At 45.6% G+C, this 17,038-nt stretch overlaps 1 protein-coding gene across 1 annotated transcript in view; it reads right to left on the bottom strand.

Annotated features, from left to right (window-relative positions):
• CDC37 (cell division cycle 37, HSP90 cochaperone) overlaps positions 1-17,038 on the bottom strand; it is a 35,318-nt gene that overhangs the window by 5,829 nt on the left and 12,451 nt on the right. Inside the window, exons 4-7 of the mRNA XM_060763613.2 lie at positions 15,643-15,758; positions 13,683-13,805; positions 10,918-11,100; positions 992-1,063 (exon numbers count right to left, since the gene is read on the bottom strand). Of these exons, the coding sequence (XP_060619596.1) occupies positions 992-1,063; positions 10,918-11,100; positions 13,683-13,805; positions 15,643-15,758 (494 nt within the window). The remainder of the gene's footprint in view (positions 1-991; positions 1,064-10,917; positions 11,101-13,682; positions 13,806-15,642; positions 15,759-17,038) is intronic.

The raw sequence follows: 17,038 nt of genomic DNA, 5'->3' as shown, positions 1-17,038 counted from the left end.
CATCCTTCCTTCTCTTTCCTTCCTTTCTTCCCTCTTTTTTTCTTTTGTTCCTTCTTTCCTTCCTTCTTTCACTTTTTTATTTCCTTCTCTCCTTCCCTCTTTCTTTCCCTCTTTCTATCCCTTCTTCTCTCCTTCCTTTCTTCCCCCTTTCTGTTTATATGTGTTTTGTGTGTATATATATTTGTATGTGTGTTTGTGTATATATGTGGTTTTGTGCATGCATTGTAATGGTTTTTGTTTTTTGGCTTTTTAAGTCTCTTCTGCTGTGTTTTTCAATGTTTTTATGAGTGATGGACACTTGTTGGCCTGATAGATGTATTGTGTCCAAATTTGGTGTCAATTCACCAGGTGGTTTTTGAGTTATGTTAAACCCACAAACGAACATTACAATTTTATTTATATAGATTGCACACTATCACAGTGTTTCTGTGCAGAGACTGTCAGGAATAAACTGATCAGAAAACCCAAAGTGGCTCCTTGTTTTATTCCTAATTAAACTTGCTGATAGCTCAAAAACTATGTGAACTAGGAAAAAATCCAAGTTCCTATAACAGAAATGACAAAATACCAATCCTGCATAAGCAGAAACCTAGAAGAGTATTTGAGCTTTACAGCAGTAAATTTGGAAAAAATCCAAGTTCCTATAACAGAAATGACAAAATACCAATCCTGCATAAGCAGAAACCTAGAAGAGTATTTGAGCTTTACAGCAGTAAATTACATTACGAAAATGATAATTCACAGGGACAAGTGTAATTTTGCACGTGTGTATATAGAAAGAATTCCTGGGAAAGGGACCCGTCTTTGTCCTCATGCTCACAGCAAGGCCCATTTCTGATTTCAGTACCTTTGTTTAAAGTAATGTATCATGGGAGAATGGGGGGAGAGAGCATGCACATAACTCAATAAGAAGGAGTGATATATCATGCAGCAGTTTGGACACAATTGGAACAGGGAGGACAGTTCATCACACAGCTCTGAAGATACTCACAGCAGGATCCATGTTCTTAATAGCATCCTGAAGCATCTGCACATCTTTCACATCAAAGCATTTCTGGAGTTCCTGGGAAGAGAAAATTGCAGTGTGGTTAGTAGAGGGGATAATCTGCTTAGATAAACAAAGCCTATTTCATTGCTCTATGTCATGGTACGAAATACTGTTAGGGCGCACTACATGGAGAATGTAAATCAGGGCCCTGTGAGGGCATCTGCCCAATAGCATTTTCTTGCTTCAAACCTGCTGCTTTAGCTGTGAGTCACATTTCACACTGAGAGAGGGAGCAAAGGAAGGAAGTAAAGGGAGGGAATACCCTGTAATAGCATCTTGTACTGAAAGTGCAAGCAGAGGTTTTCAAAGCTCACAGCAAGAGCATATGCTTTCCAAAAATGACATTACAGTGCAAATCCAAGCCGAGAAAAAAATCTCTCCAGGAACTGCCAGTTATTGCAGACACTAGTATGCTGAAACAAACCAAGTCAAATTTGTATTCAGCCATCCGTGGGACCTGTTGCTTCACCAGAGTGCAAAAACAGGAACCAGGCATATTGCAAACTTGACCACAAATGGAATATCTACTTTGACTAGAAATACACACACACACACACACTAGCCGTCCCCTGCCACGCGTTGGCCCACTCTGTGTATATGTGTTTTGTATGTGTATATATGTTTGTATTTATATATTTGTGTATATGTGTATTTATGTGGTTATGTGCATGCGTTGTAATGTATTTTGTTTTTTGGCTTTTTAAGTCTCTTCCGCTGTGTTTTTCAGTGTTTTTATGAGTGACTGTGGCCAAACCTTTCCTCCTTCTTTCTTTCCTTTCTTTCTCTCCTTCCTTCCCTCCCTCTTTCCTTCCCTCTTTTTCTTTTCCTTCTTCTTTCCCTTTTTCTTTCTTCCTTCTCTACCTGTTTCTTTCCTCCCTTCCTTTGCTCTTTGGTTCCATCCTTCCTTCTCTCTTTTCTTCCTTCATCCCTTTCTTCCTTTTATTAATTATTATTATGAACTTTATTTATACCCCGCTAACATTTCCCGAAGGACTCGGTGCAGCTTACAAGAGGCCAAGACCCAACACATCAATAAAACAACAGCATAACAAATACAACAATAAATAAACTCATAAAGCAAAGCAATAAACATTTAAACAATAACAATAAACATTAGACAGTAAGACCACGACGCATTTAAAACTGAGGCTGGGCCAAATGTAATGAATAAAATTTTAAAAATGCTGGACATGACAGGTGAAATGGATAGGTTTTCCTTCCTTCCCTCCCTCCCTCTTTCTTTCCTTCTTATTTATTTAGTACACTTGTATACCGCTAATATCTCAGCCTAAAACGGCGACTCATTGCGGTTTACAACATTTAAAAACAACAATAATTCCGATTAAAAATATAAAACACATACATATACAATACACAGTATTGGGCCACCAATACAGACCAATGCATCTCTTAATTAAAATCATAATCCAATTTCGTTGTCTATGATTGCCAGTCCTTGATCAAAAACTTCATCGCATCGGATTAGCCGAATGCTTGCTCAAACATCCATGTTTTCAGTTTTTTCCGAAATGCCATCAGCGAGGTGGCTGATCTTATCTCTATAGGGAGGGCATTCCAAAGCCGCGGGGCCACCACAGAAAAGGCCCTGTCTCTCGTTCCCACGAGCCGCACCTGTGAAGCAGGCGGGATGGAGAGAAGGGCCTCTCCCGAAGATCTTAGGGTCCTGGTGGGCTGATAGGCCGAGATACGTTCGGATAGATATGTAGGGCCAGAACCGTTTAGGGCTTTAAAGGCCAAAGCCAGCACTTTGAATTGGGCCCAGTAGCTAATCGGTAGCCAGTGGAGCTGGTACAGCAGAGGAGTTGTATGCTCCCTGCGCCCTACTCCTGTTAATACCATGGCTGCCGCCCGTTGGACTAGTTGGAGCTTCCGGGCCGTCTTCAAAGGCAACCCCACGTAGAGAGCGTTGCAGTAGTCAAGGCGGGATGTAACCAGAGCGTGGACTACCGTGGCCAAGTCAGACTTCCCAAGGTACGGTCGCAGTTGGCGCACGAGTCTTAACTGTGCGAATGCTCCCCTGGTCACCGCCGAAACCTGGGGATCCAGGCTCAGCGATGAGTCCAGGATCACACCCAAACTGCGAACCTGTGTCTTCAGGGGGAGTGCGACCCCGTCTAACACAGGCTGTAACCCTATACCCTGTTCGGCCCTGCGACTGACCAGGAGTACCTCTGTCTTGTCTGGATTCAATTTCAATTTGTTCGCCCCCATCCAGACCGTCACAGCAGCCAAGCACCGGTTCAGGACCTCGACAGCCTCCTTAGTAGCAGGTGGGAAGGAGTGACAGAGTTGGACATCATCTGCGTACAGATGACACCGCACCCCGAAACTCCGGATGATCTCGCCCAGCGGTTTCATGTAGATGTTAAACAACATGGGGGACAGTATTGAACCCTGAGGGACCCCACAAAACAAAGGTTGTGGGGTAGAACAGGAGTCCCCCAGTAACACCTTCTGAGACCGGCCCTCGAGGAATGACCGGAGCCACTGCAGAGCAGTACCTCCGAGACCCATTCCCGCGAGGCGTCCCAGAAGGATACCGTGGTCGACGGTATCGAAGGCCGCTGAGAGGTCGAGTAGCACCAACAGGGACACACTCCCCCTGTCGAGCTCCCGACGGAGATCATCCACTAAGGCGACCAAGGCTGTCTCGGTACCATGCCCCGGCCTAAAGCCAGACTGTGCCGGATCCAGATAATCCGTGTCTACCAAGAATGCCTGGAGTTGTGAGGCCACCACACGTTCCATGACTTTGCCCAAAAAGGGGAGATTGGAAACAGGCCGATAGTTAACCAATTGAGTGGGGTCCAGTGATGGTTTCTTCAACAGCGGTTTTATCACAGCTTGCTTTAAGCTGGCTGGAAATATCCCTTCCCGGAGGGAGGCATTAACCACCACCTTAACCCACTCGGCCAATCCCCCTCTGGCCTCCTTTAGAAGCCAGGATGGGCAGGGGTCTAGGATGCATGTGGTAGGTCTCATTCCTCCAAGCACCTTGTCCGCATCCTCGGTTTGAACTAATTGAAATGAATCCATCAAAATTGGACAAACAGATGCTCGTGTTACATCCTCAGAGACTGCCGTTAATATGGTGTCCAGTCCAGAGCGGATCAAAGCGACTTTGTCTGCAAAGAACTGAGCAAAGTCTTCACAGCGAGCTGCCGAATCATCAGGGCACCCATCCTGAGTGGTGGGTTTTAACAGGCCTCTGACAACTCGGAACAGTTCGGCCGGACGGTTCTTTACAGACGCAATAGTGGCCGCAAAGAAAGTTTTCTTTGCGGCTCTTATTGCCGCGGCGTATGACCTTAAAAAGGACACAAACCGTGTTCGATTTGGCTCGCTCGGATCCGAACGCCACACGCCCTCTAGTTCCCTCTTCTTTCGCTTCAACGCCGCCAGCTCCTCAGTAAACCAAGGGGCTGGTTTAGTTCGGCTACTTGAGAGGGGACGTTCTGGAGCGATCGTGTCTATTGCCCTAGTCATCTCCCCATTCCAGAGAGCGACCAGGGCATCAACAGGATCACCAACCGAGGTGGCGGGAAATTCCCCAAGAGCCATCAGGAATCCCTCCGGATCCATAAGCCTCCTGGGGCGGACCAATTTAATAGGTCCTCCACCTCTGCGGAGGTTAGGGGGTGCAGTAAGTCTAAAGCTGACCAGGTGGTGGTTGGTCCATGGCAACAGAGAGATGGATAACTCCTCAACACCGCCGCCTTCCTCCCATCCCTGACAGAAAACCAAGTCCAATGTATGTCCAGCACTGTGGGTGGGGCCAGATACTTGTTGGGACAGCCCCATGGTCGCCATGGTAGACATGAAGTCCTGAGCCGCTCCCGTTAGGGCAGCCTCGGCGTGGACATTGAAGTCCTCCAGCACAAGCAGCCGTTGGGACTCCAATGCCAGGTCCCCTTCCTTCCCTCTTTCACTTTTTCATTTCCTTCTCTCCTTCTTTCCCTCTTTCTATCCCGTCTTCTCTTCTTCCTTTCTTCCTTCCTTCCCCCTTTCTGTGTATATGTGTTTTGTGTGTGTGTGTATGCATATATGTGTGTGTATATATTTGTGTATGTGTGTTTGTGTATATATGTGGTTTTGCGCATGCATTGTAATGGGGGTGTTTTTTGAAGTCTCTTCTGCTGTGTTTTTTAATGTTTTTTATGAGTGATGGACACTCGTTGGCCTGATACGTGTATTGTGTCCAAATTTGGTGTCAATTCGTTCAGTGGTTTTTGAGTTCTGTTAATCCCACAAACGAACATTACATTTTTATTTATATAGATATATATAGGTAGCAAGATCGCAAATATACCTTTCCCAAGAAACTTTTATTCCATATTCCAGCGATATCTTTAGAGTTTAATTCATTCCGTGATCAAGCTCAAAATGCTATTATCTCAAAGCCAATTTTTCCACTGAAATGTACTGAAATGCTATTAATCCATTCCGCCTCCGAGGGCCCCCACCCATTTTTGTTACGTGTTTGTAAGTAAGAAAATGTACCTTGACAAATAACAAATAATGTATAAATGCACATTCACATGGAACAATACAAAAGAAATATCAACTTTAAAATGGTAGAAGCACAAAGGTGTTACACAATGGTAGATGCTCAAAGTTGTGGTAAGAAAGAACAAAGTGAAGAGATAGAAGCATCCTTTTTGTCATACTGTACTCAATCCAGCCTCCCCCCTCTTCCCCCCCCCCACCTCTCTTCATGAAGCTAAACATAGCAGGAATAAAAACCACACAAAATCAACTAACCCTAAGTTCCTCAAAGCAGGTAACAATCTCCCAAAGAAGAAAAGAGCAAAGCAGACAGCAATATCCTAAAGCGGTCAAAAGTACAAAGCTCAAGGCATGGAGGCGGCTCCTTTGAAGTCCTAAAGCCCTGTACTTCTGCACTAGCGCTCCCTTTTAAATCAAAATACTGCCCTTACATGAAAGCAAAACCCAGGTTGAGCGACAGCCCTTAACTCAAAACACTCTTAAGTTGGGGTGGTCTTAAGTAGAGGTTCCACTATTACTTACTAGGCGATCCCTCGTTGGACGAGTAAGATGGTCTTCCATTATGGATTTCCTTGTGGGTCCGTAGGTGGCTGTGGAGCCCTATTCTTGCTCTGCATCTTCTTCCGCAGTGAGGGCATTGGTTTCCAGGTGGAAGGCGTTCCCGGTCGGGGTTGGCTTGATGCGCCTTCCTCCTGGCACGTTTCTCTCTTTCACCCTCCACTCGTGCCTCCTCGAATTCTGCAGCACTGCTGGTCACAGCTGTCCTCCAGCTGGAGCGCTCAAGGGCCAGGGCTTCCCAGTTCTCGGTGTCTATGCCAGAGTTTTTAAGGTTGGCTTTCAGCCCATCTTTAAATCTCTTTTCCTGTCCACCAACGTTCCGTTTTCCGTTCTTAAGTTCGGAGTAGAGCAACTGCTTTGGGAGACGGTGGTCAGGCATCCGGACAATGTGGCCGGCCCAGCGGAGTTGATGTTGGAGGACCATCGCTTCAATGCTGGTGGTCTTTGCTTCTTCCAGCACACTGACGTTTGTCCGCTTGTCTTCCCAGGAGATTTGCAGGATTTTCCGGAGGCAGCGCTGATGGAATCGTTCCAGGAGTTGCATATGACGTCTGTAGACTGTCCACGTCTCACAGGCATATAGCAGGGTTGGGAGGACAATGGCTTTATAGACAAGCACCTTGGTCTCCCTACGGATGTCCCGGTCCTCAAACACTCTCTGCTTCATTCTGGAAAATGCTGCACTTGCAGAGCTCAGGCGGTGTTGTATTTCGGCGTCGATGTTGACTTTGGTGGAGAGGTGGCTGCCAAGGTAGCGGAAATGGTCCACATTTTCTAATGTGACACCATTAAGCTGTATTACTGGCATTGGAGAGGGATTGGCTGGCGACTGCTGGAACAGCACCTTGGTTTTCTCAATGTTCAGTGACAGGCCGAGCTTCTCGTATGCTTCTGCGAAGGTGTTTAGAGTGGCTTGTAGATCTTCTTCTGAATGCGCACAGACGACATTGTCATCAGCATACTGGAGTTCTATAACAGATGTTGTTGTAACCTTGGTTTTGGCTTTCAGTCTGCTGAGGTTGAATAGCTTGCCATCTGTCCGATAGATTATTTCCACTCCGGTGGGAAGCTTCCCATCAACAAGGTGAAGTATCATAGCGATGAAGATGGAGAATAAAGTTGGGGCAATAACACATCCCTGTTTGACACCGGATTCCACTTTAAATGGGTCACTTTGGGAGCCACTGCTGTCCAAGACTGTTGCCATCATGTCATCATGGAGGAGCCGCAGGATGTTCACAAATTTGTTAGGGCACCCGATTTTGTGGAGGATGGTCCAGAGAGCGCTGCGATTCACTGTGTCAAATGCCTTTGCAAGGTCGATGAATGCCATGTACAGGGGTTGGTTTTGTTCCCTGCATTTTTCTTGGAGTTGTCGTGCAGTGAAGATCATGTCCACGGTTCCTCTGGAGGGGCGGAAGCCGTTCTGGGATTCTGGGAGGGTGTCTTCTGAGAGGGGCAGAAGGCGGTTTGCAAGGATTCTTGCGAGGATTTTCCCAGCGGAGGTTAGAAGGGAGATACCTCGATAGTTTCCGCAGTCTGTTCTTTCCCCTTTTTTGAAGAGGGTGATGATGGTGGCGTCCTTGAAATCTGCTGGGATTTTCTCGGTCACCCACACTTTTTCTATGAGCTGGTGGAGTTGGTGTGTTAGCTCAGGTCCTCCCTCTTTAAAGATTTCAGCAGGGATCCCATCTGGTCCACTGGCTTTGTTATTCTTCTGTTGGCTGATGGCATTGCTGACTTCTTCCAAACTAGGCAGTGCTGCAAGCTCATCCCTGGTTTGTTGTTGTGGGATTTGTGAGAGGACCTCGTTGGCCACATTGGAGCTGCGGTTCAGGAGGCTTTGGTAGTGTTCTTTCCAACGTAGTGCAATTGAGTTTTGGTCCTTCAGGAGTTTGGTTCCATCTGATGAGCGTAGAGGCTGTATGCCATGGTTTCTTGGTCCATAGATGACCTTTGTGGCTTTGAAGAATCCCTGAGCATTATGGGTATCTGCCAGGTGTTGGATTTCTTCAGCCTTCTTTGTCCACCAGATGTTCTTGAGTTCTCTTGTCCTTCTTTGGACCTCAGCTTTTGCACTAGCATAGATCTTTTTCTTAGCAGCACAGTTGATGTCTCTCTGCCATGCTTGGAAGGCTTTCCTTTTCTTGTCAATTAGCTGTTGGATCTCGATGTCATTTTCATCAAACCAGTCTTGATGTTTCTTGGCTTGGTATCCAATAGTTTCTTCGCAAGCTTGGATGATGGAGGTCTTCAGTTTGTTCCAATGTTCCTCAACATTTTCGGGGTGTTCTGTGGGTAGATGGTCCTTGAGTGCTGTTTGGAGATGGGCTCGCCTGGAGGGCTCCTGAAGGGCTTGGGTGTTCATTTTGCGCCTTGTCTTCCTTCCTTGGAGTCTGCGCTTGGGGGCGATCTTGATAGCCATCGAGGATCGAATTAGCCTGTGGTCAGTCCAGCAGTCGTCAGCACCTATCATGGCTCTTGTGAGGAGCACGTCACGGCGGTCTCTGGCGCGTGTGATTACATAGTCTAAGAGGTGCCAATGCTTTGACCGGGGGTGCTTCCATGATGTCTTGAACTTGTTTTTCTGGCGGAAGAGCGTGTTGGTGATGACAAGGTTGTGCTCCGCACATTTGGTGAGAAGCAGGATGCCATTTGAGTTGCTGTTTCCAACCCCGTCTTTTCCTATGGTGCCTGGCCACAGGTCGAAGTCTCGCCCGACTCTTGCATTGAAGTCCCCCAGGAGAATGATTTTGTCCTCCTTAGGTATCCCCGATAGGACGGTGTCCAGCTGACAGTAGAATTTCTCCTTGATGTCTTCATCAGCGTCTAGTGTTGGTGCATAGGCACTTATGATGGTTGCCCGTTGGTTTTTGGCAAGATCAACTCGGAGGGTGGAGAGACGTTCGTTGATACCAGTGGGTGCTTCGGACAGATGTTTCATCAGATCATTTCTTATAGCGAAGCCAACTCCGTGCATTCTTTGGTCTTCTTTGGGCAGTCCCTTCCAGAAGAAGGTGTAGCCTCCTTTTTCTTCTTTCAGCTGTCCCTCTCCTGCTCTCCGGGTCTCCTGAAGGGCTGCTATGTCGATGTTGAAGCGTCCCAGCTCCCTTGCAATGATGGCAGTTCTGCGTTCGGGGCGTTCACTGCCACTGTTGTCCATCAGAGTCCGTACGTTCCACGTACCGAAGTTCATTTTTCTTTTTTGGCCGCAGGGTGGTGACCCCACTGGACGCGGCAGTCCAGTCAGGGATGAGTGAGGCAGACTATGTTTGGGGCACCTTTTCTAGCCCCCTCCCCATGTGAGGTGAGCAGAGTGGGTCCTCAATAGGGCTGCTCAGTCGCGGATACAGCTGCCGAACTACTCAACTGCCTCGGACCTTGAGGTAGAACGACTGAGTCCGTACCCACCGCCCATGTGCCAGTCTGTGACTAGGGGCTTCCAGATTTCACAGTCCTGCCCCCGTCGCCACTCGCTGATCGCCATGGGACTTTGGTTGGTTGGTTTTTATTTTCTGTGGAAGACGCCTGTGCGTGGATTTTTTTAATGTGTGGAGGTCAGTGCACAACTGATCAACACACAGACTTCACAGAGTGAGGTTCCACTGGTGATGTAGTTTAACACAATGACCGTGGCTTCTCAGTCTGTTGCAGCCTTCTTCCGCCTTCGCAGCCGTTGTAACATGTGCCATGTTATCCTCCGCCTGCTCCGCCGTTGAGGTCTTTGGGTCTTCGGACTGTGCTTGGTCTGGGACCTCCCCCGCAGCCACTCCTGGGAGTGCACGACTCCAGTTGTTGTGCCTACAGGTTCATCGGAACACGCAAGCCCCCTCACCACGACAAGGTGACAGTCCATCGAGGGGGAGAGGTTCCACTATATGCATATGTGTGTGACTATTTATATGTATGAATATATGTGTGTGTATGTGTTTGTGGTAAAGGTTTCCCCTTGACATTAAGTCTAGTCGTGTCAGACTCTGGGGGGGGGGGGTGCTCATCTCAATTTCTACGCCGAAGAGCCGGCGTTGTCCGTAGACGCCTCCAAAGTCATGTGGCCAGGATGACTGCATGGAGTGCCGTTACCTTCTCGCAGAAGCGGTACGTATTGATCTACTCACATTTGCATGTTTTCAAACTGCTAGGCTGGCAGAAATGTGTGTGTGTGTGTATGTGTGTAATAAAAGCTTCTTGGGGGCTGTTAGATTTGTAATTTTGGTAACTACGCTAGTAAGACAGGTAAGAACACAAATGTTTTTGTCATCTTCAATAGTCCCAGGACTGAGTACTTGTTACAAGACAGCACTGAACAGCCAAAAAACATGAGTTGGCTTGCCATTGTTGCTTTCACATACATTATACTGTCAGCCCTCCATATCCACTGGTTCTTCATGCATGGATTTAACCATTCATGGCTAAGGGAAAAGAAAGGGGGGAGCAAACTTTGATTTTGCCATTTTATATAGGGCACACCATATAATGGCACACTATACCATTATATAGAATGGGACTTGTGCATCCATGGATTCTAGAATCCATAGCGAGTCCTGGAATCAAACCTCAGTGAATACCAAGGACTAGTTATACTTAGAACACAAAAGGGTTGATTTTATGCAGCAAGGATGGAAACCGACTAAATATTGATGGAACTGCAACTTCCAGCAATCCTCACAGGTGTCTACACTAGCTGATAGCTGCACTTCAATATCTGGAGGGCTACAGAGATGCCACCTCCGAGTCTGAAGCTTGAGATCATCAACTGTTTGACACTTGCTAGCAATACTCACAACTGGGAGTGTTTCGTAAACTTCCACTGGATCAAGGCCACCCGGCCCCAGGCGTTTCTGGCGCTCTTCTTCCTCATATTCTTTCATGGCTTTTTCAATACGCGCCTTAGCCCGGCCTCGCACTCTCTCCTTGAATGATTCTAGCTCATCATTAAAGCCTTCCATGTACTGTTGGTCAGCAGTCTGGGTGGAATTTGGAAAGAGAGGAAGAGGGGGAAAAGAAAGTGTGAACACAAAGCTATTGAGATGATTTCCCGTCCTTCGATATAGGATTAAAGTGAGTCACACACACACTCTCTCTATTGAATTAATTATACCTCACTTTGCTTCCAGTATGAGATACAGCAACTCTCTACAAACCATTCTTTTCATATTCTGTTCACAGTGAGCACAAAGTATCTTATATTTTTCACACAGATTGAAAATTTTAATAATAATAAACTTTATTTATACCCCGCCACCATCTCCCTGATGGGGACTCGGAGCGGCCTACATGGGGCCAAGCCCGAACAACATATTACATCAAGATAAAACCAAAACATAAACAACAAGCAACATCATCAAAATTACATTTAAAAAATCAATAACAAAATAGCATTACAATAAACAAAGAACATAGACATAGTAAACAGTGGGCGGGCCACATGTACAGGATAAAATGTTAAAAACTATAATGAGATAAAAATAGGAGCAAGTTATTTGCCAGGAGCTCATAAAGATACACAGGGTTGTGAAACTAAACTTCCCCTTTGGGGGGGGGGGGGGATGTATTCCAGTGATAGAAGCGTTGGGGGAGCAATAGTGTCGTGTTGTGCACCTACTCACCAAAGGCGCAGCGGAAGAGCCAGGTTTTAAGGTTCATTTTAAACGTTTCTAGTGTAGGGGCTTTCCTGATCTCTCCAGGCAATGAGTTCCAGAGTCGGGGAGCCACGGAGGAGAAGGTTCTCTCCCTTGTGCCCACAAGACGAGCCTGTGAGATTGGCAGGGGCGAAAGGAAGGGCCTCCCCCGAGGATCGAAGGGCCCGGGTTTGTTTATGGAGAGAGATACAGTCACGAAGGCAGGTGGGTCCCAAACCATTTAGGGCTTTGTAGGTGATAACCTGCACCTTGAATTAGGCCCGGAAATTTTTACTCAAGATAAAGCCTTGGTGAACTTACACAGCAAGGGGGGGGGAGTCATGTGGTCTTTCAGATGTTGCTTGACAGCATTTCCCAGGATACCTCACCATGACCATATTGGCCAGGGCTACTGGAAGCTGCAGTCCAAACATCTAAAAGGCTGCATTGTGCCAGCCCCCAAACCAGAAAGTGGCCATTTTTTCTACATCAAGCTGCTATCACATTCCTCTATGGCCTCTGTGGCATGAAATGTTATTCATTAAGACACAGTGGTAACAAAACATTTTGGTGGCAGCATTGAGGTCTGCATGGATCTATTAAAACTATATATACACACACCTAATTTTTACTCTCCAAACTTAATCACACAGTTTAACACAATCGTGTTCTGTAATTAACCTTTTTGTAAACTCTGCTTACATTTTCAATTTAAAAACACCCCATGGGTATATGGAGATCTGCATTTCTTGCATCTGAGAAACCATGTGCAAAATGTACTTTCTCTTGGTGGGATATATTTAATAAATGCATACGTGTGTGTATGTGTATATTTTAAGATATACACGATTTTTAAAATTACTCCCAAATGGATGCAGTAACAGGGTAGGAGCCACCGGTGGTGCAGTGGGTTAAACCCTGTGCCGGCAGGACTTAAGGCTGACAGGTCGCAGGTTCGAATCCGGGGAGAGGCGGATGAGCGCCCTCTGTCAGCTCCAGTTCCTCATGCGGGGACATGAGAGAAGCCTCCCACAAGGATGATAAAACATTAAATCATCCGGGCGTCCCCTGGGCAACGTCCTTGCAGACGGCCAATTCTCTCACAACAGAAGCTACGCTCCTGACACGACCAAAAAAAATAGTAACAGGGTAGAACCTATTTAGCTATTAAAATCAAACTGAAAAATTTCGACATATTTGTGCAGTATGTTCTGGCTTACTCAGTAAATCTAAAGAATAATAAGCACTGAGGACTGTGAACTTCGATCCACACACGCCACTAGCTGCAAGACAGGTTCAACAATGAAGCAAGTGAAATTAAGCTTTAGTTTGCTGTCTCTACAGAGGCTGGACTTAATCCCCTCCCACATTGCCATCCCCTTTTCCTTTTGTGTCATATCTTAGTTTCTAAGCCTGAGGGCAGGGAACTGTTTTGTTGTTCTTTTAGTTGTAAAGCATCATGTTAGGGAATCATACTATAATAGTGATAGCTACTACTTTGAAGGAAGTCTCTCCGGCCTTACCCCAGCCCTCCAATTACCTGAGTATAATAATAATAATAATAATAATAATAATAATACTTTATTGTACCCCGCTACCATCTCCCCAAGGGACTTGGTGCAGCTTACATGAGGCCGAGCCCACAATACATCAGCAAAACAACAATAAGAGCAATACAAAACAATAAAATAAAACTTATAAACAAAAACAAGCAGTAAGCATTAACAATAACACAACATCGCTCAAAAACCTATGGCTGGGCCAAATGTAATAATTAAATTTTAAAAAAATAATGCTGAGCATGACCAAGTGAAATATATAACTAGGATAGAATTTCGGAGAGGAAAGGGCGTGCAGACAATCCTAGATCATTGATAAAGTGCATTTAGGGACATATTGCTGGGAGTTTCCTTGAGTAGGAGGCTTACCTTGATTTTAGTGAAGAATTGCCTGAAGCAAGCTCTAGGATCAACCTTCAGGCTCTTGGCCAGCTCCAGAATGAACTGCATCTCTATAGTCTGGTGAGCTACCTGCTCCATCAGGGCATGTTTCTAAATAAATTGACAGAAGAACAGTTGGAATTTTAGATGCATACATACACCTCAGTAACGCATGCATTAAAAACCTACCACAGAAGCAAATTTATTCTCACTTTGGCGGACCAGTAACCTACTTTCTCACCTTTAACCTATAGTGATCACTGTATCTGGCATTACCTGGGTTTGCATTTTGTTTGTGTCTCTTTCTTTTCTTCCTCCCTTTCCCTCATATACTTCTTCTTTCTTTCATTTCTTCTTTCCTTTCCTTCTTTTTTTGTGTGAGACTTCCCCCCCAAACTATTTATTTATTAATTTAAAACTTTTGTATACTGGTCTTCTCACCTCCGTGGAGGGAACTCAGGCCAGTTTCCAACAATAATATCACAAGCAATCGTTTTAAAACATCACATTCTGTAATACACTAACACATTAAAATACCAAAAATACAATCATATAATTACAATGGCCAAGTCGTCACAATAAAATTGTTGTTCATCACCATCCATTCATATAGCCACGAGTTATTGACTCACTCGTCAAATGCCAGTTTCCAGAGCCAGGTTTTCACCTGTTTTCTAAAAGTCAGGAGAGAAGGGGCAGTTCTAATCTCCAGTGGGAGGGAGTCCCAGAGCCGAGGGGCCACCACCGAGAAGGCCCTGTCCCTCGCCCCCACCAGGCGCGCTTGCGAGGGTGGTGGGACCGAGAGCAGGGCCCCTCCAGACGATCTTAACAATCTTGATGGTTCATAGGGGAGAATCCGTTCGGAAAGGTAAACTGGGCCGGAGTCGTTTAGGGATTTATAGGTTAACACCAGCACTTTGAATTGTGCTCGGAAGCTAATTGGCAGCCAGTGGAGCTGGCGCAGCAGAGGAGTTGTATGCTCCCTGTATCCCACTCCTGTTAGTAATCTGGCTGCCACTCGTTGGAGCCTCCGGGCAGTCTTCAGAGGCAACCCCACATAGAGAGAGTTGCAGTAGTCTATACGGGATGTAACCAGAGCGTGGACCACCATGGCCAAGTCAGACTTCCCAAGGTAGGGGCGCAGCTGACACACAAGTTTTAATTGTGCAAAAGCTCCCCTGACCACTGCCAAGACCTGGGGTTCCAGGCTCAGCGATAAGTCCACGATCACTCCCAAGCTGCGAACCTGCGCCTTCAGGGGGAATGTAACCCCGTCGAGCACAGGCTGTAATCCTATGCCCTGTTCGGCCTTTTGATTGACCAGAGTACCTCTGTCTTGTCTGGATTTAGTTTCAAAGCTCAGGAAACTTAACTTTTAAGCACAAAACAACCTGTCCTCCTGTCCATTCTGCCCCTCTCTGCACAGGATGATATCAACCATCACAATCTTTCAACAAATTCAAGAGGCCGCCTTTTAGATCAGTGTCCTTTTGTGGCTGTATAGCTGGCTGCGAGACAGCCATGACCACCTCAGCAAGAATGACTGCAACAACACAGACATGAAATGCCTGCTGAAATGATGCCACTGGCCTGGGGCAACCTATTAAAACAAAACCAAGCAACTTTTTCAGTGTAGAAAAGCCACATTGGTTGTTAATGAGATAGTCAACTATTAAAATTGCCTAAGGTGCAAAACAATATAGTATGCTGATAATTGCTAGGATCCACTTCACTTCAACACATCTAAATGTTCCAAGTCATAACCCGGAGCCTTGAAAGTTAAGTTGAAATAATATCAAAATGAAGAAAGCCTTCAAGAATCTGCCCAGCAGTGCCTCATATTTCCACCACATCCTTTCATCAATCAGATTAATCTATCTAGATAGATCCAGTAGTCTTTTGCATTTTCCACTGCAGCTTTCAGAGAAGTTGCATCAGCCTCACTCACCTCTTCCACTTCCAGATCGATGCACCAGATGACTAAGTAATTGGCTGTCTCCTCACACACAAGATGGGGGTTATCGGATAGATATTTCTGGCTGTCATCCCAGCGCCGCAGCATTCCTTTGAAAAAGAAGTGAGAAACATCAGATCAGATTTTTTTTCATGCAGGTACCAAAAGCTCCATAGGGCTTTCAACTCAGAACTTGACATACTAATGGCAGCAATGTAACGTGTTATGTAGCAGAACAACATTTAACACTTTAACCTGAGGCCAGGAGAAGAAGCAAATAGGATAGCTAGGATTGTGGGGAGGAATGCATTAGGGATAAATATTAAATACTAGCGGTCCCTTGCCACACATTGCTGTGGCCCAGTCTGGTGATCTGGAAAATAAAGTAACAAGAAAGTGTTGGTTTCTAATATATGTAATTTCTTGATGTTTGAGGGTAAACAGTATTCTTGCCGTTTCTTTGTCAGTGTTGATATGGAGAGTGTTTGGGTTGCCTACTCTGGAACATGCAACATATAATTGTCCTTCTTTAGGGATCCCTTTCAAATCTATGATACTATATCTCTGTGTATGTAAATCATATATATCTATCTATATCTATAGCAAGATATATATAGCATCTATAGTGCAAGATGGATGGATGGCATCCTTGAAGGGACTGGACTACCTTGAAGGAGCTGGGGGTGGTGACGGCCAACAGAGAGCTCTGGCATGGGCTAGTCCATGAGGTCACGAAGAGTCGGAGACGACTGAACGAATGAACAACAATATCTATAGCTGGATGACTCTTTGTCAGGAGGGCTTTGATTATGTTTTCTTTCCCTGGTGAAGGGAGTTGGACTGGATGGACTTAAGTATGGGGGTTCTGTGTGGGAAGTTTGCCCCAATTTTGTCTTTGGTGGGGTTCAGCATTCAGATTGTAGGTGAACTATAAATCCCAGCAACTACAACTCCCAAATGTCAAGGTCTATTTCCCCCAAACTCCATCTGTGTTCATATTTGGGCATATTGAACATTCATGCCAAATTTGGTCCAGATCCATCATTGTTTGAGTCCACAGTGCTCTCTGGATGTAGGTGAACTACAACTCCCAAACTCAAGGTCAATGACCAACAAACCCTTCTAGCGTTTTCTGTTGGTGTGCCATGTTTGGTTTAATTCCATCATTGATGGAGTTCAGAATGCTCTTTGATTGTAGGTGAACTATAAACTCAGCAAGTACAACTCCCAAATGACAAAATCAATTTTTTGAGTGAAGGACATACATTGGGTTGTTAGGGGTCTTGTGTCCAAATTTAGTGTCAATTCGTCCAGTGGTTTTTGAGTTCTGTTAATCCCACAAACGAACATTACATTTTTATTTATATAGATTAACTCTGTACACAAAGAG

Source organism: Anolis sagrei, chromosome 2, assembly GCF_037176765.1.
Source record: "Anolis sagrei isolate rAnoSag1 chromosome 2, rAnoSag1.mat, whole genome shotgun sequence".
NCBI lineage: Eukaryota > Metazoa > Chordata > Lepidosauria > Squamata > Dactyloidae > Anolis > Anolis sagrei.
This window is presented reverse-complemented; position numbering and strand designations above follow the sequence as displayed.